The sequence below is a fragment of the Arvicola amphibius genome, chromosome 6 (genome assembly GCF_903992535.2).
Source record: "Arvicola amphibius chromosome 6, mArvAmp1.2, whole genome shotgun sequence".
NCBI classification, from domain to species: domain Eukaryota; kingdom Metazoa; phylum Chordata; class Mammalia; order Rodentia; family Cricetidae; genus Arvicola; species Arvicola amphibius.
The window spans coordinates 40,005,674-40,029,517 of NC_052052.2; the positions used below are offsets into that span (position 1 = coordinate 40,005,674).

Genomic DNA, 23,844 nt, shown 5'->3' on the forward strand with positions numbered 1-23,844 from the left:
TAATGCTCTGAACAGCTGAGCCATCTCTCCAGCCCCCCGTAATTAGTTCTCTATAGGTAAAAGTCATATGAGGGCAATTAAAAAGAGGCACTCTTAGGCAAGATTAGATATTTATTTCATTGTTTGAAATGTAGAAGTCTTTTGGGAATCTCGCTATTGAGTTTAGATTTTTAGACCAAACCAGACACAGTCACCATCGTGATTCAGGTCACACCTGAGAAAGTGATTAAAATGACTGAGCTAAACAAAAAGAGCCAAGGCCTTTGGGCTGGCATTTCATTCCTGGTAGAGCCACAGAGGGAAGATGTCCCTTACTGTATATGTCCCTTACTGTAGGGCAGAGGATGACATGGCCCTGCGGCAGGAGCTGCAGGACCATCAGGCTGCCGTCTAGGCAGATGACCTCATTCTGTTTTCACCTGTAGTATGCTTTGTGGCCCTGCGTATAGGTCCTTAGCATGCTTTTCAGCGCATTGTACGTGTTTGCACATATGTGCCATGATTTATTTAATTCTTATGATGACTATCAGATGATATTCAGTTTTGCAGGTACAACATTGCTGTTATAAATTTCCTCCTGTACTTCAAGTACTAAGTAGTTTAAAAAATTAAGGACAAAATTGGGTACTTAAATATGTGCATTTTACGTTTTCGTCTAGCTTGCCAGATTCCCACCAAAAAGGGAATAATAATTTGCAGATTTACTTACAATTCGGGAGAATAACTGCTTTTTCTCTCCACCTTCTCCAATACTATATTGGCTTATTATATAAAACCCCTTGCCATCCGAGTCAGAAGATAATAGCTCCCTACTGTGTTTGGAATGCTTTTCATTGCTAAGAGTCCACTGTAAAGTGAGGAACTCCATGAGGACTTAGTTCAGAGGTCAAATAGGAGATTGGGTTAGCGATTACTGAGGTTGGCCATGGACCCGTCATGGAGGACTTCCCTGCTGGAGTTAACAAAGAGGTGCTGTTTCAGTTTCACGCTATGCTTTTAGCGGTGCAAGCTTATGCCTCTTGCTCTCATTTTAATTCCGTACCCCTTCATAACCTTATCCTTAGTCTGCTTTTGCCTTCCCACGATTGTCAGTTTCTTCAGTTTGCAGCGCTGGAAAGTGAAAGTCTGGACTCTTTGTCAATTAATGCAACCTCGCACGAGGTTTTATTTCCGTCTTTGTCTTTCTTAGCAATGCTCCACTGGTGTTCTTTGAGTTCTGGCCTCGTGTTTTTGTCCTATTGTGTTTACAGCAGCACCTATACTCCCTGGCCTTCGTGCCACGCAGAAGTACTTTTCCTCCCCTAAGGGGCACTTAGGATTTCTTGGAAATAATGATCTCCAGTTTTGCAACTGCATTTTTTTTTCTCTTTTAACTCCCTTACCCACTTCCACTCCCATTTCACGTGAAAGTGTTCTGTGGACTAAAGAGTACGGGTGTGTAAGAGGGCCAGTTGGTTCTCAAAACAGAAGAGCAAGCGCGAGTTAACGCACACCTGTTTTAAATGGTGGGGTAAATGAGAATGCAGGGATTTCTTGGGCAGTTGGAGGGTAGAACTTCTAAATGTTTGCTGGGCTTTCTCTGCTGTATGTAACGGTGGTGTCTGCCCTGGCCCACTGGGGAGGCACTGTGCGAACAGACAGACACATCTGTAAACAGTCATTCACTGATCACTGGCCCCACAGGACACCTGGCTTGAGTTTAATTTTTAGAACTGAGGGGAGATGCACCTGTGACTACTGAGAAACGTAGGTGCAGACTAAATACTTTAGAACAGGTCCTTTGCTGTAAGACCCCTGGCTGCCTTCTGGTAGGCTGGACGGTAATAATAGTGAAATAAGAAAGGGTAATTTTCTCTATAAGAAAAAGACCAACACACCCAGTGGACTGACTAATAAAAGGTAGCACTCAGGGTGAGGATGCAGAGAAATTTGAACCCCTGATCACCTTGCTAGGGTTGGAGTATCGGTCTAACTACTTTAGAAAAAATGGTTAATTCTTTGAAGAGTTAAACAGCACCCAATGATCCAGCAATTTCCTTCTAGCTACCTACCTAAGAGAAAGCAGAGCTTTTGTCCACATCAAAATGTGGGGAGAGTGCACATGGGTCCTGGGAGTTTGCTGGCTAGCCAGTCTAGCTGAAACCTTGAACTCTAGGCCCAGTGAGAGACCTTGTCTCAAGAAGGTGGAAGCTGGGTGTAGTGGAGCACACCTTTAACCCCAGCACTTCAGAGGCAGAGGCAGGTGGATCTCTGTGAGTTTGAGGTCAGCCTGGTCTATAGAGTGAGATCCAGAACAGCTAGGGCTACGTAGAGGGACCAAAAAAAAAAAAAAAAAAAAAAATAGAGAAAAACCAAAAAAAAAAAAAAAAAAATAAAAAAGAAAGTAGAAAAGCAGGTGAGAAAGACATCAGCCTCTGGCATGAGTGAACACCCCTTCCCCCATGTGTACACAGCATGTACCACAGACACACATGCACACAACACAACACAAACACAAGCAAACAACATAAGCCACATTCAGTAGAATATTACCTGACCATAGAAAGGAGAGCAGAGTGGCCCTGGCTGATGAAGCATGAACCTTGAGAACATGCTAAGTGAGACAGGCCACTCACAAAAGAACACACCGTATGGTTCTATTTATAGGAAATGTCCAGAATGAGCCAGTTTATAGAAACAGAGTAGGCTTGTGGTTTTCAGAAGCTAGTCTCAGAAAATGGTGACGGACTGCAAATGGGTGTCGGTTTACGTGAGAAAATGCGAGTGTTCTGCAGTAGCGATGCCGGGTGGCACATTGTGTGTTCGTCACTCTCCCCGTCTCTGTGGCCGCATTCTTGACACAGCAGTTTAAGGAGAGGAGGATTTGTTTTGGCTCATGGTTTAAGAAGGGCACAGTCTGAACATGATGGGAAGGCCTGGTGGCAGGAGCGTGAGTCATATCACATCTGCAGCCAAGAGCAGATTCTAGCAGAGAAAGAAGTGCAGCCTGCTTCTCTTTTTATTTGGTCTGGGATCCCAGCACATAGGTCGATGCCACCCACATCCAGGGTGAGGCTTCTCTCCTCAGTTAAACCTCTGGAAATGCACTCACAGGCAGCGAGGTGTGTCTCCGAGACGATTCTAATTTCTGTCAGTTGGTAATGAAGATTAACTGTCGTGTGCATCTTAGAGTGCACTAAAGAAAAGTTACCAAACTGTGGACCGTAACAGAGTGAGTCTTGTAGGATCTAAATCATACCTCAAATGCTGTTACACACATAGAGAGAGGGAGAGGGAGAGGGAGAGAGAGCAAGCGAGCGAGCGCACAAATGTGGGCCGTGATCTGCACACATAGAAACGGAGGTTAGTGTGTGGTGTCAGCTGGTGTAAATCCCTCCAGGGAAATAAGCCTTTGAGTATTTCAGGTGTTCATTACAGGGTCTGAACACAGTGGCCACTTTAATCTCTGTTAAGGGAATGAACAGGGAGGAAGAACCCTTGATATACAAATTACTGCAGGGATGTTTTAATTCTGAAATGAAGAAGGAGAATCTACAGGAGAACTCAAAAACTAACTAGTTCCAGAATAAGCATAAGAACATTAGCATATTGTCTATGTATCTGTAATAATTTAGCCATAAAATGTAATGAAAAGTGTATTATTAATAAGAGCATTATAAAATGCCTAGGAATAAATGCATCTAGAAATGTTGCTGGGTATGGTCACTCTTGTTTGTAATCCTAGCAGGAGGCTGAGGCAGGAAGATTGCTTCAAATCTAAGATCAGCCTAGGTAACCCAGTAAAACCGTGTGCTGGAAAATGAAACACACACCCACACACAAATATAAAAACTATATTTTATAGAAAAATAAAAGGGAGGTGGGTGGTGGTGGCATTTGCCTTTAATCTCAGCACTTGGGAGGTAGAGGCAGGTGGATCTCTGTGAGTTCGAGGCTAGCCTGATCTATAAGAGCTAGTTCCAGGACAGGCTCCAAAGCTACAGAGAAACCCTGTCTCTAAAAACCAAAAAAAAAAAAAAAAAAAAAAAAAGGAAAAGAAAGAAAGAAAGAAAGAAAGAAAAAAAGAAAAAAAGAAAGAAAGAAAAGAAAAAAAAAAGAAAAGACTAGAAAGAAAAGGGCCAGGACATGGTGACACATTCCTTTAATTCCAGAATTCAGGAGGCAGAAGGTTATAGTGGTTAGAATAGTACATGCTCCCCGCCTCTTTTTGATTAGGTTCTCATTACGTAGCCTAGACTGTCCTAGAACTCATGCCTCCTCCCCAGGCTGGCCTTGAACCTCCTGCCTCAGCAGGATTACATCATACATGCCAAAACACCCACTTTCCACCTCCACCCCACTGGATTCAGAGTGACTGTATACAGCCCTGACTGTTTTGGAACTTGCATATATACACCAGGCTGGCCTAGAACTCACAGAGATCCATCTGCCTCTACCTTTTGAGTGACAGAATTAAAGGATTACACTACCACGCCCAGCCATCACATCTGTTTTTAAAACTATGTGTGGAGAAAAGAGAGAGTTCATACCAGCTGTGGTTTTTTTTTCTTTATATGGTAAAATTAGAAATGACTTATCAATATTTGTTAATTTTTCTACAATGAATATGTTTCTTCTCTAAAGAAAAAGATTTCAAAAAATCAGTTGTGCTGCTTTGGGCTTCCTTTTTAAAAATGAATTTATTTTTGCATTGGTTTATTTTATGTGTATGGGTGTTTTTGCCTGTATGCATGTTTTTGTACTGTGTGTATACCTGGAGCCCATGGAGGCCAGAAGAGAGTGTTGGATTCCCTGGAGCTGGAGTTACAGGTGATTGTGAGCCACTATGTGGTTGCTAGGAATTGAGCCTAGGTCATCTGGAAGAACAGCCACATTTTAACCACTGTCCACCTCTCCACACTCTGGTTTTCTTTTTTTTTTATTAGAAATTTTATTTACCGTTAGAGTCTGTGTCTGTGTGCTTGATCTGGGAGAGGGGTGTGTGTGTGTGCCACGACACGCCTGTGGAGGTCAGAGGACACCTTTGGAGCCTGTTCCTCCTCCTACCTTCATATTGGGCTCTGGGGGTTAGACTCCGGTCATCAGCAACACTGAGCCACCTCCCCAGCCCCTGCTTTCCTTTAGAGCAGGGCACATGCGCCGCTGCCTCCCTTCATTGTCCGCGCTGCCAGCGGCGCCTGTGTCTCTGTGCCCCCTTTATTGGATGGTTTAGTCAGGGCAGAAGGCTGCCAGCCTGTGCTCTGACTCCCTCGCTGCCCTCATCCTGGTGCCTACAACAGCGTCGGGGGCCACAAACGTTTAGGAGTGGAGAATGAAGTGAGAAATGCAGAGGACGGAGAAGAGAAACCTGCCCGCCAGAGATTGCTGTGACGTTTTCTGTGTTAGGCGATTGCATTCCCAAGATCCAAAATTAAGAGGCAAATAAAATATTATTTATATAGTATAGTTCCTTATACTAAGACAGGAATTGAGCTTTCAAAGAAAATTTTGGTTTCAGAATCACTTTAAGTTTTGATTGTGGAGAACCAAAATTAGGAGTTAAGGAACTGATTTTGGATCAAAGGCTGGCGTGCGTACATTTAGACAGGCTAGAAGGAATTGCAAACCGCTGAGGCAAACCAAGGCGCTCTCACCAGAGGACGCTGCCATGCCTTTGACCCCTTCTTACCATCTATAAAGCTGTTTCTCAGAGTTGACAGATGGGAGAATTGTTGCCCTACTTTCTTGAGTAAAGAGCCTATGGGAGTCTGGGGATTCTGCCGCCCTGGCTGCTCACATGTTCCTGTTAAAATATTGATTGAAAGCCAGAGGAAGAGACGTAAGGTAACTCCCTTTGTTACTTCTGTTTGCAGGAAGGGGAGCAGTTCGTGAAGAAAATCGGTGGTATTTTTGCCTTCAAAGTGAAGGATGGCCCAGGTGGCAAAGAAGCCACCTGGGTGGTGGACGTGAAGAACGGCAGAGGGTCGGTGCTTCCCAACTCAGGTCGGTGCCATAGAGACTTCACTTAGACCAGTGATGAGTTCACAGGGGCTTTCAGCAGGGGAAATTAGAGTCTGCTTTGGTGTCCCCACAAAGGCCTGCGGTAGAGGTTACAAATCCTTGAAAAGATTGTTCTATCCTTGGGAAGAGATGTAGGTTCAGACCACCTCTGCAAAGTTGGGGGACTCCACACAAGAGATTCTAGTCTTCGACTGGATGTAGACACATCTGGCTTGATCACTTCAATTTTGACTTTGGTCTAGTTATTTAACCTCTCTGAGTGTATTAGTAGGGCTTCTATTGCGGTGGTGAAACACAGGGACCAAAAGCAACTTGGGGAGGGAAGGGTTTATTTCACTAACAGTTCATATAATAGTTCATCCTCAAAAGCAGTGAGAGCAGGAACCAAGAGGCAGGAGCTGATGCAGAGGCCATGGAGGAGGCCCGCTTACTGGCTTGCTCCCCATAGTTGCTCAGCCTGCTTTCTTTTTTTTTTTTTTTTTTTTTTTTTTTTTTTTTTGGTTTTTCGAGACAGGGTTTCTCTGCAGCCTTTTTAGAGCCTGTCCTGGACCTAGCTCTTGTAGACCAGGCTGGCCTCGAACTCACAGAGATCCGCCTGCCTCTGCCTCCCGAGTGCTGGGATTAAAGGCGTGAGCCACCACCGCCCGGCTATCAGCCTGCCTGCTTTCTTATAGAACCCAGGACCACCAGCCCAGGGATGGCCCCACCCACAATGGGCTGTGCCCTCCTCCGTCAATCACTGATTAAGAAAATGCCCCACAGGCTTGCCCGCAGCCTCATCTCTTAGAGCCATTTTCTTTATCAGCTTCCCTCTTTTCAGATGACTAGCCTGTGTCAGGTTGACTTAAATTAGCCAGCGTGCCAAGCTTCAGTTTTCTTTCCTATAAACGGCCATAAACATTGCCTGCTTCGGAGTGTCCGTGGGACTGGAGAGCCTTCTCTCTTGGTTAGCTTGAGGTCACATTGCCCATTGCGTGGTGGATGGTCTCAAGAGAGCTAGCCATGTTCGCTAGCTCTCCTTCCTCTTATCCGGTTCTTTCTTGAACCCGTTCCATCTAGCTTCTGTCCTGATGGCTCCCAGATTTGTTCTTGCTAAGGTCCCCAGTGATTGCCACCATGCTGGATACTGTTGTAAATTTCATCCTTCGTGTCACATGTTCAGGGCTTTTTTTGTTCTTTGTTTTTTACTGGCTGCTCATTTTGGCCTCTCTGGATAATTTCTCCATCTCCTAAGTTCTAGGCATTGGAGTGTTGCAAGGCTTAGTTCTGGTTCATCCACTCCCTGGGGATCTCATGTAGCCTTGTGTTCTGAAAACAAGCGCTGATGGCTCCCAGGTTTATGTATTGAGCATGGACCCACCACTGAACCCAGAGGTGTCTGCATAGCTGTCTAGTTGACAGCCGTGCGTGGACACCTGTCTTAGGGCATTGTCTGCTGCTATAACAAAATGCCACAGACTGGGTGAATTGTAAACAGTAAGTTTAGTTGGCTCCGTTTTTGGAGGCTGGAGCCCCACATGGAGCAGCTGCATCTGGGGAGAGGCTTTCTTACTGTGGTCTGCTGCAGTGGAAGGTCACAGGGAGTGGGCTAAACAGGAGAAGGGTGGGAGCCAAACTCCGTCCTTGTCCAGGAGCCTACTCCTGAGGTAATGGAGTTACCTGTTGCTATCTGTTGCTGAGGGCAGAGACTTTATGACCCTCAGCCCCTTTAAAAGGCTTTACCACTTATACTGTTACATTAGACACTAGATTTTAGTGTGTTTTAGAGGGCACATTAAACCATGTCAGCACCTAACAGGTACCTTTAAGGTATTGTGTGTGTGACAGAACTCTGGGTCCCTACTCCCCTTACAGCATGTACTCCTGTGGTCTGCCCTCCTCTCAATAAGCTGTGTTTTCTTAGTTCTTAGTCCAAAAGCTGTGAGGTCATCCTTGGCCCCTCTTCTTCTGATACTCCGTAATCCTGTTTTCTCCCACATCCCGCTGGATCTGAGCTTTATGTCTCTGTTCCTGTCCTTGCCCCTCACAGTTCTTCACGCAGCAGCCGAGTCGGATTTGTATCCTTCTCTGCTCAGAGCCAGCCTTCCACTCCAAGCAGAATCAGAGTTTCTGTGACGACACCAGACGATCTGGCCGGCTTATCTTGCTGTGTTCTCCCTCACTGGCCTTAGTAACGGACCTCCTGTTATAACTTGAGCATGGGATGTTCTGATTGGGTTTTCTGTCTGTCCTGTCTGCCTGTGATCATCTTCCCCAGAGAGCTTCATGGCCTCATCTTTGCCGGAAAGGTCCCTTCTCAGCGAGCGGTTTCCTGTCCACACTTATTTTCTCGAGAGTGCTCACCACTCTCATTTGCTGCTGCTCCCCAGAGCCGGCAAACTAATCACTCAAGTTGACTTTTCTGTCTGAGGGAATAAAACTTAATGCCCTGGGGCCTGCGAAAGGGACACACACACACACACACACACACACACACACACACACTTACACTTTAGGGTCTCTCTATCATCTCTTTATTTCTTTTCTTACCTCCATCCAAATGTATTCCTTCTGTGTGCTCTTAACTTCCCTTACAGCCTGTGTACCCCAGCAAAATCTTTCAAGCACTATAAAATTACAGTGTGGTTGCATTCTATTTTTCAAGTGAATGATTCCAGTGAATACAAGTAAAAATGTACAATGAACATCGTGTTTCCCATATCCTTACTTGATTAAACATTTTACCTGTTACAGTGAAAAGCAAATTATTCTCAAGAACCCACATACATTCATGTCCAAACAACTTGTTACAGATTAACAGAGTGTGAGCAAGCAGAGTCTTTTTCTCAGCCAGTTCTTTTACTGGAGGCTGAATTTTGCAGTTACAAGGGAAGGATCTATTGCTTTACTATTTATCTTGAAAGGTAATCTTATCAAAAATCTTAAAAGAATCATAAATCTAAACTTTTTTCGAGACAAGGTTTCTCTGTAGCTTTGGAGCCTGTCCTGGAAGTTGCTCTGTAGACCAGGCTGGCCTTGAATTCACAGAAATCTGCCCACCTCTGCCTCCCGAGTGCCTGGATTAAAGGCCTGTGCCACCACCACCCAGCTTACAAATCTAAACTTTTTTCGAGACAGGGTTTCTCTGTAGCTTTGGAGCCTGTCCTGGCACTAGCTCTTATAGACCAGGCTGGTCTCGAACTCACAGAGATCCACCTGAGTACTGGGATTAAAGGTGTGCACCACCACCGCCCGGCTGGCTCACAGTTTTCAAGGGCATCTGGCTCATACTTGAGGGAAAACATCGTGGCGGGAGATCATGATAGACAAAAGCTGCTTACTTCAAGTCAGACAGGAATCAGAGAGCAGGAAGGCAGCAGGATCATACAGTACCCTCAGAGACACGCCCACAGGGAATGACTTTCTAATCAGGCCTCACCTCCTAGTGGTCCATTCAGCCACCCACTCGTGTGAAGAAGTGAATCTTGAATCTTGAATCTTGAGCCCTCACAGCCCAGTCACCTCTCAGTGGTGTCACCAGCTGGGGATCAAGCTGTGACCACATGAGCTAGCCACGTTTCCCTGTAAGCTGTAATTGGCCTGATGACTGGAAGGGAGTGAGCAGGGCCAGAGAGAACATTTAGGACGATGGTGTCACCATGGACTTGAGTGACAGCTTGGTGCCGCAGAGAGCAGAGTGAGTGCGTGAGGGGGAGTGCTGGAACATTTGACTGGGGGGGGGGGGGACCTGGAGGCTGCGCAGAGGGAAGAGAGGTGATGCTGTCCCTGACCCAGGAGTTAAGGAGGCCTTGACACAGGTGGAGGAGAGTTCTTACAAGGGGTGGACGCTCCATTCCCTGATCTGTCACTTTGCCTTGTTCCCTTGAGACAGAGTCTCCCACTGAATCTGAACCTGGAGCAAGGTTTGAGCCCCTCAAGCCCCGATGACCTTCTAGGCCACCCCCCTGCTTCCCACCTGAGGAGTGCTGAGGGTTTCTCTGTATAGCTCTGGCTGTGCTTGAACTTTCTCTGTAGACCAGGCTGGCCTCAAACCAGAGATCCTCCTGCCTCTGCCTCTCAGATGCTGGGATTAAAGGTGTGCCCTGCTGCCCAGCTACACCCAGCTTTTATGTGGGTGCTGGGGATCTGAACTGATTCTTACACTTGTGCAACACCTGAGCCATTCCCCAGCCCCTCACCCAACTTCTGGCAGCTGAGTGGTAGGAATTCTTTCAGTGTTCTAGATGCAGATTGTCTGTAGATTTGTGAGTTGCAGGTGCCATTCCCTCCATCTGACACTGCTCTGAAATTGTTTGCTGGGGAAGCTGGTGAAAGGCCAGTGGGTAGAGACTTGCCTCCAAGCCTGACAACTTGAGTTCGGAACTCACAGTAGAAGGAGAAAGTTCATTCCATCAAGTTGTCTTCTGATGTATGCATACTATGTCATACATGGGCGTAAGTGTGCACACATGCACATGAACACACAGTACCCTAAAACGAATAAGTAAATGCAAAAACACAAAGGAAATGAAAGAACACTCTTTACTGGGACCAGATACTCATTTGCATTTTATCTGTAACTACTTTTGCACTATACAGAATAGCAAGCATAATTATGACAGATTCCTGGTGACCTCCAAAGCCTACAATATTTGGTGTCTGATCTTTTACAAAAAATGTTGGTTAACCCCTTATTTATGTAATTATGTTAATTTTTCTTACTGCAAAGCAAATTATGACTTTAATGTCTTAAAAGAATATATACATGAGCTAGGCTTGGTGGCGTGTACTTATAATCTCAGTTTGGAGCCAGCCTGGGCTACATAGTCGGGGAGGGGGGCTCTTTTCTTTATCACCTCCCATGTTTCCAGTGGTTAAGGAGCTGATGACAGCCTAGCTCTATTCTCTGCACAGGGTTGCATAAAACTGCATCACATTATTGGCCAGAATTAGGCCCATCTGGAGGCTTGATTGGTTTCGGCATCCAGGCTAACCCAGGTTGTTGGCAGACTGTATTTCCTGTGGCTGCGAGAACAGCAGCTTTAGTAACTTCAGTCGTCCCCAGCTCCTTGGAAAGCATGGCCCTCTCTGAGGGAAGCAGCCAAGAGGGGCGCGAGTGTGAGCCTGCTAGCGGGGTGGTGCTTATCTGGCGTTAAACCCCTGGCTGCCTTGCAGCGGTGTCGCCACACTCCCTAGGCTGCAGCAAGGCACAGGTCCCGCTCACACTGGCCCACGGTAGGCAGGGGTCATAAGGAGGGCCACCTGAGTCTGCCAACCACAGTAACAGTGGCATATCAGTGGCTGAGAGGACAGTTGTTTTCCTTTTTTTAAAGCAAGAACGGTATCATTGTTGAGGCTTACTTTGTAACTGCCTCCCTATACGTCATTTTCACAAATACAACACCTTCACCTTCTGGACCACGTGGCTGCATTGTGTTCTAGTACAAGAACACACCATGCTTTCCTAAGCCATTCCTGTTATTGAGCATCGAGATTACCCCATCTTACCAGACTGCAACAGAAATGTCCCCGAGGGCCCATGTCCTCTTGCTGCTCAACTGTGATTCTTATGCAAGGGATGGTCTCCAAGTGTGGTGTTCCTGAATGCTCTTTCTTCTCTCCTTTAGATAAGAAGGCTGACTGCACAATCACCATGGCCGACTCAGACTTGCTGGCTATGATGACTGGTAAAATGAATCCTCAGTCGGTAAGTACGATGGGCAGGCGTTTGTGGAGCGTCACCGTCCTGTGTATTAGAAGTACCAGATGAACTGAAGTAGTCCCTGCACTCAGTTTGATAAGAAACAGATTTGTATGCTTTCAGTGCAGAGGCCAGGGAGATAGTTTAATCTCTAAAGTGCATGCTGCACAAACATGAGAACCTGAGTTTGGATGGCCAGCACCCACATAAAGAAGCTGGACATGGCTCGACATGTCTGTAATCTCAGTGCTGGGGAGGCAGAGACATGAATCCCTGGAACTCACAGTGAGAGGGCCTGTCTCAGAAAGTAAGGTGGACAGCAACACTGCTGACGTCTGCCCTTGGTGTACACACACACACACACACACACACACACACTGCACGCATGGTGTATGTACATGTAGTGAGGAGCTGCGGACAGGCCTGCTTTTCATCCTGCCCCGCTCCTGGCCACCTGCTAGCTTATGCCCCAAAATAACAATACACAAATTGTATTCTTTTAAAGACTGCCTGGCCCATTATTTTCAGCCTCTTACTCACATCTTGACTAACCCATATCTAATAATCTATGTAACACCATGAGCGGTGTCTTACCGGGAAAGATTCAGCACGTCTGACCTGGTGGCTGGCTTCATTGCATCTCTCTGAGGGGAGGCACGGCGGTCTGCCTAACTTAGGAGAGGTGTGGCATCTGACTGAGCCATCTACCTCACTTCCTTCTTCCTGTTCTGTCTACTCCACCCACCTATGTTCTAACCTATTAGGCCAAGCAGTTTTCTTTATTAATTAACCAATGAAATCAACAGATTGATAGAAGACCCGCCTCCATCATGTACACACACACTCACACCAAGCACAGCTGGTAAAATCCATGGTAAGATCTAAGGTGCCATACCTGGTTTATGATCAGCCCACGTGGAGTAAGGAACAGCCTCAGGAAAGGCTTAACATACAGAGTTAGCAAGGCGTGGTCGGAAGGAACACTTTGAGAGAAGATGAGGTGGTGGTGAACACAGAAAGGGCTTCCTGCGCCCCTCTTGGTGACCAAGTTCTCTTTCCTACACCCTTTCCCTGATAATCTTGCCTTTTCAGATCAGCTCCTCGAGGACCGTCCCTCTTCTGGCTGAGCTTAGCACTTGTCCTAAGTCTGTCTCATCCCCTTAGATCCCAAGCGCACAGAAGACAAAGCACATGTTCTTGTCTCTCTCCAGCAGTATAATGCCTGATAGCTTAGGTTGCTATCAACAGTTGTTAGATTATAGAGTGTATTTATCTAAAACGTACACCTGCCTCATGTGGTTCTCCTGGTCCCAGAGTTGTTAAGGAACCCTTCCTTCTTTATTAACAGGGTTGAGAGGACTAGCTATCCCAAGCCTTCCATTAGCAGGAAAGAAACCTGAGATCTTCCCTTCATTCTAACTTCATTTTGTTGTTGTTGTCTTAGCTGTTTTGATCTTGTTTCTGGTATTCCTGGTAATTCATGATTGGACAAAACTAAATCTGGCTCCCGTTCCTATTCTTTTTTAAGTGGGGTTTCTTAGCAACTAAGCGTGTCTCGGTAATGCCATGACGGAGCAGTGTGCATCTGTGTTGCTTTCCTGCCACACTCACCCTGGCACTGATGTCACCGCCCACAGTCCTCCAGAAACCTGGATGGGACAGGCCACCAGCACAGGAGCTGCTGAGCCCATTCTGTGCACACCCCACGGCCCTGGCAGAGGTTCGCCCTTCACACATCCGCTGCCCCTGTTCTGGAGTTTATCTACAGGGGTGGGCGGGGTGGGCGGGCCCGGTGTCAGCCTCTTTTCCTTCAGCACCTGTTAGCACCCAGAGGAACTGAAGATGAGAGCAGCAGACTTTTCTGCGGATGTGCTAATGGCCTTTCCTTATGCTTAGTAGAGGATTTGACTGGGAATCTTTAAATGCAGTGGAAATTCTACTTTCAGTGTTTGGCTGTAGTTGAAACAAAGCGATGATCTCGCCAGCAGAAAAGCACAGACAGAATACCTGTGGGCCAGATTAACATGGCTTGGAGTCTCATGATGACACTCCTGCTTTCTCCATTATTTTCTCCTGTAGCTTTAAAAGGCCAAGGTGGTGCATTTCTGTTGTATAGCTGGCTTGTATTTTTAAATAACATATGTTAAATATATTGTGTTCCGAGACACCTGACCTTTGAGTCATCAGACAGATGGCAGTGTGCCATATAGAAAGGAAATATTTAGTTTGTCCCTGCTGGGGGAATGGGAGTGTTAGTGATCCCTACCAGGGCGTGGAAGAACCCCCGCAAGGCTGCTTGCTTCTGAGACTCCCAGAAACCTTTCTCAGCCAGCTCTTCCTTATTTCAGAGACCGAGTTAAAACACTAAAGTCATAGCAGGAATCATGCATATCCCTCATTTTGCTACTTCTGAGTCTCCCTAGGGTTTTGTTACATAGTAAATTTAGCAAATGTCATATGATCTAATCCCCAGTCTTGTTAAATGGAACGGTTTGTGGCTCTGCCCTTCAGAGTGGCTGAGGCTTCTCACTGAGCCAGAGGAACTGGAACACTCGTGAACAGGGGGCGGGGCCTGTCCTCTGCAGAGACCAGCCCTCTGGGGAGAGCTGAGCAGAGCAGAGTCAGTGGTGGAGTTTGAACCGTCCACTGAATCCCCGGACCTTCTAAATGGGTTCTCAGTGTGTTTTCTCTCCCAGCAACCTCCTGCAAATCTCATTTCATATTTTAAGCCCATATGGGATGTTTTAAAGAAAATTCGTCTAATATTGATCTGTTCTGCCTAGCATTTGAAGTAGAGAGCCCCAACTTTTAGGAGAAGGGAATTTGGGAATTCCGCTCCCTTCCATTTATATAAAGCACGGCTGTTGGGAATTCTTCTTTTCAAGGGATCTTGTTCTAAATCTGTTCCAGAAAGCTAAGGTTTGTATTTTGCAGAAAATCAAGGCCTGAACAGTCTAGAAACACTAGCAAATGCTGAACGAAACCCGCCGACTAATTCATTTTGTTTTTATTACTCACAGGCCTTCTTTCAAGGTAAATTGAAAATTGCTGGTAACATGGGCCTGGCAATGAAACTGCAGAGCCTTCAGCTTCAGCCCGGCAAAGCTAAGCTGTGAAGAGCTCCCCTGGCAACCTCGGATCATCAGAGGAGATGTAGACACGTAGACGTCCACGGCCATTGTCAGGACTTAGATGACACTTCTGAATAGTGGGAGGTAGAGTTGTCGCTGAGTGGGTGTGACCAATCATGTTTTTCCGGAGCTGGGGGTGAATGGGGCCTCCCAGCTACTGCTGCTCTGAGGACTTGCATATGGTTGTGCATGACAAAGCTACTATAGCAATGATGGTTTGGGGTAAATTTGAGTTTCAGAATAAAATTCAGAACAGTGAAATCTAAAGACTGTAAACAAAGTTCTTGTTTTGCTTAGAAGTGTATCTAAGGATCACTGTGGAACACTTGGTGTGAAAGAAGCAGACTTCTGGAGTTGACCGGGAGTTCTGCCTTGCACTTAGTTACCTGCATCAAGTTGTCCCTAATAGTTCTTAAAATAAAATTCTAAACTGTTAAAAAACTTTTTTTTTGAAAATGTGCATTTCATGCCATCAGAAACAGTTCTTTTCTTCCCAAATAAAATACAAGAGTTATGGTCAGAGCTTAGGATAGAATTTACAGCTGAACAGCGCTGTTTTTAAAATATGTTTTTAAAATGAGTATTCTTTAAAAAAATCAGGGTATTAGAGCCGTTGGATGCCATTGCTAAAAATAATTGAATAGCATCTCTTCCAGAAGCACAAGTTTCAAATTTTAACTTCATATTAATAAGTTCATAAACTGAGTCTCACAATTTTCCTTTTTCATACATTCAATTGTCTGCATTTATCTTTCTATTTTTCTGATTCTAATTCTCTTTGTTATAACTTAGGTTTGGATAAAAATAATGCTTTTGGAAGATTTAAAAAGAAAATTAAAATAGCTCTTCCTTATCTCCTTTGTTCTCATTGTATTTGTTCCTTTTGCCTGGTGTTCTCTAGTCTGTGGAGCAAAGGAAACTCTGGGCTTTGGAACCCGGCTGTCATCTGGACATGATCCAGCAGCTGCTGTCAGACAGTCGCTAGTTCTTGACTGGGAAGGTGGGACACCTGGGAAGGACACTTGACCAAGAGACTGCCTCCTTTAGACTAGTAAACAGCTGCTTGCCTGGGCCCTGGTTTCTGAGCCGTTAAAGGGAGAGTTGAGTCAGGGTCTCCTGCTAGGCTAGTCTTCTCATGGGGAGCTCAGCAGTCCCTGGCTTGATTGAATGCTTTTTGGAGAGGGGGTTTGAGACAAAGTCTTATTATGTTATTCTAACTGACTTGAACTCTCCACATAACCCAAGTTGGTCTTGAACTTGTGATAATCCTCCTGTGTCTTCCTCCTAAGTGTTGGGATCACAGGTGTGTGACATCATGCCCAGTAGGCCCAGCTTCTGTTGTTCCTTTACCAAAAGGAGGTCAGAGGTTAAAAGTTGGGTTGTTTGATTCATCTTAAGAGTTCATGGTCCTTGGTAGTGTGGTCAGAACTCGCTCAGGTCCCTGAGACCATTAGCGTTCTGTGTTCTGTGACCAACAACAGTGATAGTTCCTGGGGATAAACTAAACCACAGCAGGTCAACCTCAAGTCCCATAGACGGATTCAAGGAGTGGATCCACTTCCTAATCAGAGTGGTTTCCTACTCTGAGAAGAAAGACCAAAAAGAAAGTAAAATGCTTGATTTCTCTGTAGTTTATATTTGTTGTTCCCGTCTGTCCTCTCTGGTCCTCGATAACAAGAGATTCTAGATATAGGCCTTAGGATGATCAAAAAAGATAGAAGACACTACATAAAAACGGTACAGTGCAAGTTCATAGATGCTGGTGAGCTCTTCCCCATGTTGTTTTCTGTCCAGTCAGGGGGACAGAGAGATGAATAGTTACTCCAGACTGCAGTGCTGCGTGCCAAGTGACGGGTGTCATGACTGAGGCCACGGGGACAGGTCTTTGCAGTGGGGTTAGAGACACCTATGAGAGCCATTTTTAAGCTGAGAACGGAAGGTTAGGAAGGATAGAGCTAAGTAAAGGATGTTGAGTTAAAAGGTGACCTCTAAAACCTGCAAGGGGTCAACATGAGTAGACTACACTGAGCAGAAGGACAGGCCCAAGAGGAGAGGAGAAAGGACTGGAGCCCCTTACCGTAAGTCTGGTTTGTTCTGTAGGGCACTTGTAAGGTGGTTATTCTCAGTGCAGCTAGCCGGGAGCTGAAGACAGGGCTTCACGTGGTGGTCACTCTGCTGCTGTCCACCTTGCCACCATGGCGTAGGAAGAGGAGAAGGCAGTGTTCTTAAAGCTTTTGATCCCATGTCTTTGTTCAAAGTCCGTGTGCTCGCTTTGGCAGCGCAGTTACTAAATTGGAATGATCTAGAGATGATTAGCATGGCCCTGTGCAAGGATAACATACAAATTTGTGAAGTATTCCCGGTTTTTAAACCTTACAGATCTGTTTTGTAGTTTTAAACTGTTGGATACTTGCAGTAAAAACTTTTATTAGGATGTTGAATAAATTTAAAGTCTTATTAGAACAGAAAACAAGAAAGTCATGTGTCACACTTAACTTCAAAACCCTACATGTATCAGGAGAGGATGGAGGTGGGGTATCTATGACCAGATGATGATCCCCACATGTGAAGCGAGAACCCACAAAAGTCTGTTGAACAGTTTATTAAGGGGTGCAAGGGAAAACAAACTCACGAATACAGAACAAAGCAGACATCACTGCTGATCCAGCTGCTGCTGTCCTGTCGGTCTCCCTAGGGCGATGAGGACCAACCGCAAAGCTTGCTCCAGCTCTGACCACCCAAGAGAGCACACGTGACCCTTCTAGGTCTTATCTGGTCACGTCTCCAGAGAGAGCCATGCTCACGGCAAGTCACCCCAGAAGTCATTGGCTAAACTGTTTCAGTCATGGTTTCAGCTTCCACCCTCACAGCTGTGGGGTAACATCCTGAGCAAAGTGGTTGTCGAAATGCAAAGGGTTGGTGCTCTCTACCAAGGTGTCTGTCAGTGCTGGAGACAGATGTTAGAAAGGCAGGCAGAAGTAGCGGTAGCTGGCAGAACCTGGCAACTGGGGCCCCGAGGTGAGACCCACTGCCTGTGACTAGCTTCTACTAGGACGGGCCCTAGCCGGACCACAATGAAACCTGGAACAGGAGTGTTTGAACACTTAATCTTTCGAACTTAAGTCTGGGGTGTCCAAGAAATACCGAGGTAGAAATATTAAGGAATGTGTTGAGTTGACAAGGTAAGCTCAGCTGAGCTACTTGGAGACGTAACATTTAGATCTTGTGCACAAAGAGCAGTATGAGCTCTTAACCAGTCCCGATAACTATTTCATGAAGTGATGAAGATTAGACAGCAATAATTAAAGTTTTTGTTTGTTTGAGACAGTCTCCTGTAGCCCAGGCTGGCCCTAACTCACTGTGTAGCTGAGGATGGCCTTGAATTCCTGATCCTCCTGCATCCACAGCCCAGGTGCTGGGATTACGAACAGGTATGCCCACCACAGCCAGCTCAAGAGTTCTTTCTAGAATGTGAACTACTTTGTAAACAGTAGTTAGTTCCATCAATATTCTGGTTTTCCCTGTGTATGTCAATCAAACAGGAACTCCAAGCCCATAGCTAACGGTGTTCTCGTCTGAGACTTGTAGACAAGGAGACATTTAGGGTAGCCTGGTGTTGTGGGAAACTTAGGGGTCTGTCAAGTGTGTGGTCTGGTCCTCTCTGCCATAAACTGCTTTGTGACCTTGACCTAATAGTAAGAGAAGATCCCGTTTGTTTCACCTTCTGTAAGAAGGGAGAAGGGGTAGAGTGGTTAGAAGCCCTTGCTGCCCTGACGGAAGAGCTAAACTGTGTCTGGTGGCTCGCAGCTGCCTGTAACCCCGGCTCCAAAGGATCTGGCCCTCTCTTCTGTCCCCTTAGGGTGCCTGCACACACGTGACATTCACTCATCTTGACATAATAGCATGACTACAAGCAATACATCTTTTCGGGAAAAGTTGAGGGGCTGGAGAGATGGCTCAGCTGCTAACACTGGCTGCTCTCGCAGAGGACCCGGATTCAGTTCCCAGCACCCACACAGTGGCTCAGAACCGTCCTTAACTCTAGTTCTAGGGGATCCAAGGTCTTCTGACCTCTGCAGGCATGCATAGTTCACATACACACATGTAGAAAAAACACACAGCTTTTTTTCTTCGTGAGTTGGAGCCTCAGTTAAGCGCACTTGCTGCTCCGCTGAAGGACCCAGGTTTGGAACCCAGCACCCACGTTGGGTGGCTTCCGGTTCCTGGGGCTCCAGTGCTGCCTTCTGGCCTCCTTGGCTACCCATACACATGTGACACACACATATAAATAATAAATCTGGGCGTGATTGTGCCCTGAGTGGATGAGGGTTAGTAATTGTGGCTGTAAAATTTCACGTGTGCATTAGCGCTCAGTAGGCCGTGTCTAAGGTTATTTGAGAATGGTTTCCTTACATGAAGAAATTACTGGTCTGGGATATTCTGAGAATTTTCTGAGTCCAGAAAATTAGTTGGGTTTAGGATTGAAGGCAGTTTGCTTTATTGATCATATGCATTCTTACATTTTTCTTAAGAACCATCAATTTTTTTTTAAGATAGGGTCTCTCTATGTAGCCCTGGCTGTCCTGGAACTCTATATGTAAACCAGGCTGGCTTTAAACTCACAGAGATCCACCTGCCTCTGCCTCCTAAGAACTGGGATTAAAGGCGTGCATCACCAAGCCTGACTAAGAACCACTAAAATTTAATTGCCTCTGCAACTAAACAGTAACTGAATGAACAGATATAGAATAATTCAGTATGACATTAAGAGGCTTAGATTTTGCCAAATGTCGCAGTTCCAGTTGACCTGTGCGGCAGCTGCTTTCTGAACACAACAAGGCCCGCAGATGTTGTTCACCAGAGAAGCTACCGTCAGGCTGTGCCTCCATGTGCAGTACTCCATGGGCTGGACCCACACGGGAAGAATTAGGGATTTGTGCTAAACAGCCGGAGAGGGGCCTGAAAGATTTACGGGGCTATCGGGAACCACAGCCAAGTCTGGCCAAATTTAGAGTTTTTCTCAATAGAGGGTTACAAAATCTTCTGGAACAGTCCAGTCTTCTATGTGTCTAGAGACTGCTGCAGCACACAGCTCTTTAGTTCTTGGTAAGAACAGAGAATATTGGGCTAGATTTTTGGCTCTTGGGAAGTGTGGCGTCAGATTCCATCTGGCTGGATTTTTATCTGGTATGGGATTTTAGGCAGACTTTTTGAAGAACTATGTAAAAAAAGGAGAGAGAGAGAGAGAGAGAGAGAGAGAGAGAGAGAGAGAGAGAGAGAGAGAGAGAGAGAGAGAGAGAGAGAGAGAGAACAAAACTTACTGCTCAAAGTGGAGGTCATAAGTCGGTTCCCTTAAGTCTTTGCTGCCAATACTCAAGTTACTGTTTTCAGCAGTATGTAGACATGGCAAATGTTTGACCTGTAGTTGCTGCATTTATGGCCATAACACTAATTAGGGACAATTAAGTGGGGACAATTGATTATACCGTGCTGTTTATTTAAATTGCAGGCAAAAGGGCCGGGATGTAGCTGGGTGGTAGAATGTTTTCCTAGCATGTGCGAGGCCCTGGGAGTGATATCACTGAAAAAAAAATTTAAATTGGGCTGAAGAGATGGCTCAGTGGTTAAGATTGTGTGATGCTGTCCAGTGTCTCCAGCTTTCTTGGGCACCTATACTTCCGTGCATATACCACCCCCACACATACATATGTATGTATAAATACATATATACAAATAATTAAAATTTTTTTTTTTCGAGACAGGGTTTCTCTGTGGCTTTTGGAGCCTGTCCTGGAACTAGCTCTTGTAGACCAGGCTGGTCTCGAACTCACAGAGATCCGCCTGCCTCTGCCTCCCGAGTGCTGGGATTAAAGGCGTGCGCCACCACCGCCCGGCCAAATAATTAAAATTTAATCTTTAAAGAAACAAGGTTGCAGAAGTTACAGGAAGACAAGTAAGTATTAATCAACTACCCAATGCTAACCTTTTTTCTCCTGCAAGTCATTTTATAATTTACTTGTTAGGATGTGTCACCTCCTGTAGTATGAAGGACAGGTCTGTTCAAGGGTAGGTGCTTCACTGGGAGGGAAACAAATGGACATAAAGATACAGTAAGTGAGTGGTTTGCCTAAGCAGCTCAAAGAAGCCTTGGGTTTGCTGAGATGATTCCCAAGGGCAGGGTGTGATGCCAGCTCACAGATGTGGGCAAAGGAAAGACCAGTGAGAGTGGACGTTTGCTTAGCTACTACAAGTAAAGGGAAGAACATAGGATGAGAAATCTGGTTGAAGATCAGTTGCCGGGCGGTGGTGGTGCACACCTTTAATCCTAGCACTCAGGAGGCAGAGGAAGGATCTTTGTGAGTTCGAGGCCAGCCTGGTCTACAGAGTGAGTTCCAGGAAAGCCAGGGCTGTTACACAGAGAAACCCTGTCTCGAAAAACCAAGAAATTAAAAAAAAAAAAAAATAGTTCCGAGGGCTGGAGAGTTGGCTCAGCAGTTAAGAGCACTTGTTGCTCTTCCAGAGATCCCTGGTTTAGTTTCCAGCACCCACATAGTGGCTCACAACCGTCTGTAACTTCAGTGATCAGACACACTGGGCATTAGGTACAAACATGCTACACACACATTCAGCAGGTCAAAAACTCGTAAGTTCATAAAATGAATAAATATTTTTTAAAAAGAAAGAAAAGAATATCAGTTGAACTTCTTGTCAATAAAAACTGATAGTGAGTGGATTAGAGGCCCCAACCACAGAGGCATCTTAATCCTGAGGACGTCCATTGTGAGGCAGACCTTAGTGGTGGCTGAAGGGCTGTCAGAATGGACAACAATACCCTTTCACTCACGGCCGGTTTTGAGGACGTCTTTTAAACTACTTCTGTGTGCCAGAAAGACTTGTTCATCTCCTTTACTTTTTATACTTGTTCATGATTCTGGAAGACATTGAATCTTCAGAAGTTTTCACTGTGAAAGCAGCCGGAGGGAGGTGTGTTGCCTGACCCTTCCTGTTTGAAAGTCTCCCTGGGCTGGAACCTGAAGACCAAAGATTGAATTCTGCCCCCAGCCCTCATTAGCGGGGTGCCCTGGACACGGTTTCCTGAAATAAGGGGTAGATAACACCACCATGGTTCAGGATGCCTGGTTGGTTGGTTGCCCTGGCTGCTTTGCCCGGAGTCTTAGAAGCTGTGTTACTGCCGCCCTGGGCTGCTGTGTGGAGATCACCAGAGAGTCTGCTGGTGGATGGGGTCAGGATTTTAGCAGAACTCAGCTCCCAGCTGCTCCAGGCTTGCAGACCCTGGTGGCTGTGGGTGTTTGATCTTCTAGAACTACAACCTTACTCCCTCACAGTTCCTTCATCTTTAAAGCTTGTGGAAGCCACACACGTCACATCTTTTTGAAGGCCGCTTCTGTTTCTTCTCTCTCCAGCCTGCAGAATGTCTCAGCATGGATAGATAAATTTCCATGACGAAATTCAGAAAATCCATGACCTTAGGCTGGAGATTTGGTTAATGTTTGAGGCCCTGCGTTCAGTCTCCAGCGGAAGCTCTCTCCCCAGAGAAAACATCCATGCTCTTTACTATGTCTGCAATGCCCTCCGTGTCACATAACATGTTTTCAGGTTGTGGGTTAAGGGGTGGGCGTTCTGGTGTGTATATGTTGGGAGTGGTATGTGGCATTCTACCTGGGACCTCACAAGACATGACTTAAGGTTCTTGCCCTGGAGGGCTCAACCCAGTGGATGACGTTAAAAATACACAAATCCAAAATTTATATTTGTGAGATGTCATAGGAGTCTAGACCTCTTTGTATGTGACTTGGCCTGTGGGTTTCCCGTCATCCTCTACTTCTTTGGTGAGTTGTGTGTGTGCATGTGTGCACATGTCTATTCTAGGTGTGTGTGTGTGTGCAGTGTGCATGTGTGCACATGTCCATACTCTAGGTGTTTTTGTCAATTGCTCTTCATCTTGGTCTTGGATACAGGGTCTCTCAGGCTTACTGATTTGGTTAGACTGGCTGGCCTGTGAGCTCCTGGGATTGGCCTGTCTTTATCCCTACAATACTGGGGTGCCCTACAGACATGTGCTGTCTTGCCTGACTTTCATATGGGTGCTGGGGACCCAAACTTCAGGTCCTCAGGCTTATATGGCAAACACTTTACCAACTGATCTGTGTCTCTAGCCTATCTTATTTATTTATTTATTTTTTGAGACAATGTCTTTCTGGGAGCCTTGAATTCACCAATTAAGCTAGACTAACTGCCAGGAAGCCCCAGGGATCCTGTCTCTACCCCACCCCCATTTCAATTTCTGAGACTAGATGCATGCCACTATGCTCAACTTTTTGGGGTGTGTTCTGGAAATTGAACTTAGGTCTTCATGTGAGCACTTTACCAACTGAGCCATCTCCTCAGCCCCCAGTCTCGGCCTCTGTCAGGAGCCTTCAGTTAGGTGTGATGGTTGCAGGCCTATCAGCTTACTTAAGAAGCCATTGGCAAACATCAAAAGTTGAAGATGGGCAACTTGATGAGACCCTGTATCACATATATGTTTGTGTGTATGTGTGTGTGTGTATGTGTGTGTGTGTGTGTGTGTGTGTGTGTAATTTTTTAAAAAATTAAAAAGAGGGCTGAGGGTAGGCTTAGCAGTAGATCATTTATTTGTCTAGTACACACGATGCCCTAAGTTTAATCCCCATACTAATGAAAACAACAATAAAAAACTTCCAGACAGACTCCATAGAGCCAAACGGCACTCTGATTCGACCCAGCCCCTGCTGTAGCTCAGTGTTCAGGATGCTGCTCCTGGACAAGAAAGGACTTGAGTCCTAAGCTCAGGGTAGAAGGGATTCTTTTCTTCTCTGGTTGATGAAGTATGATAAATAGCTCATTGCTCTTTTTCTCTCCTTTTCACTATCAGACCTCTGCTAGACTCCCGTTCTTCAGCCCCAGCTCTGTGTGTCTTCCCCCGCTTTATGTCGCTTCCTTCTGTTTCTGATTAGAAGGCACTCGGGCTGGCAGTTCATGAGTTTCTTTCTC

General features: G+C 45.8%; 1 protein-coding gene and 1 non-coding gene across 2 annotated transcripts in view; both read left to right on the forward strand.

Annotated features, from left to right (window-relative positions):
• Nucleotides 1–15,664, forward strand: part of Scp2 (sterol carrier protein 2) — a 71,628-nt gene extending 55,964 nt beyond the window's left edge. The window contains exons 14-16 of the mRNA XM_038335165.1: nucleotides 5,853–5,982; nucleotides 11,607–11,686; nucleotides 14,701–15,664. Of these exons, the coding sequence (XP_038191093.1) occupies nucleotides 5,853–5,982; nucleotides 11,607–11,686; nucleotides 14,701–14,796 (306 nt within the window). The 3' untranslated portion in view covers nucleotides 14,797–15,664. The remainder of the gene's footprint in view (nucleotides 1–5,852; nucleotides 5,983–11,606; nucleotides 11,687–14,700) is intronic.
• A 1,410-nt stretch (nucleotides 15,665–17,074) lies between these two features.
• On the forward strand, nucleotides 17,075–17,179 carry LOC119818076. Its single transcript, XR_005285995.1, has one exon. It is a non-coding gene; the product is annotated as a U6 spliceosomal RNA (small nuclear RNA).
• Nucleotides 17,180–23,844: the final 6,665 nt, after the last annotated feature.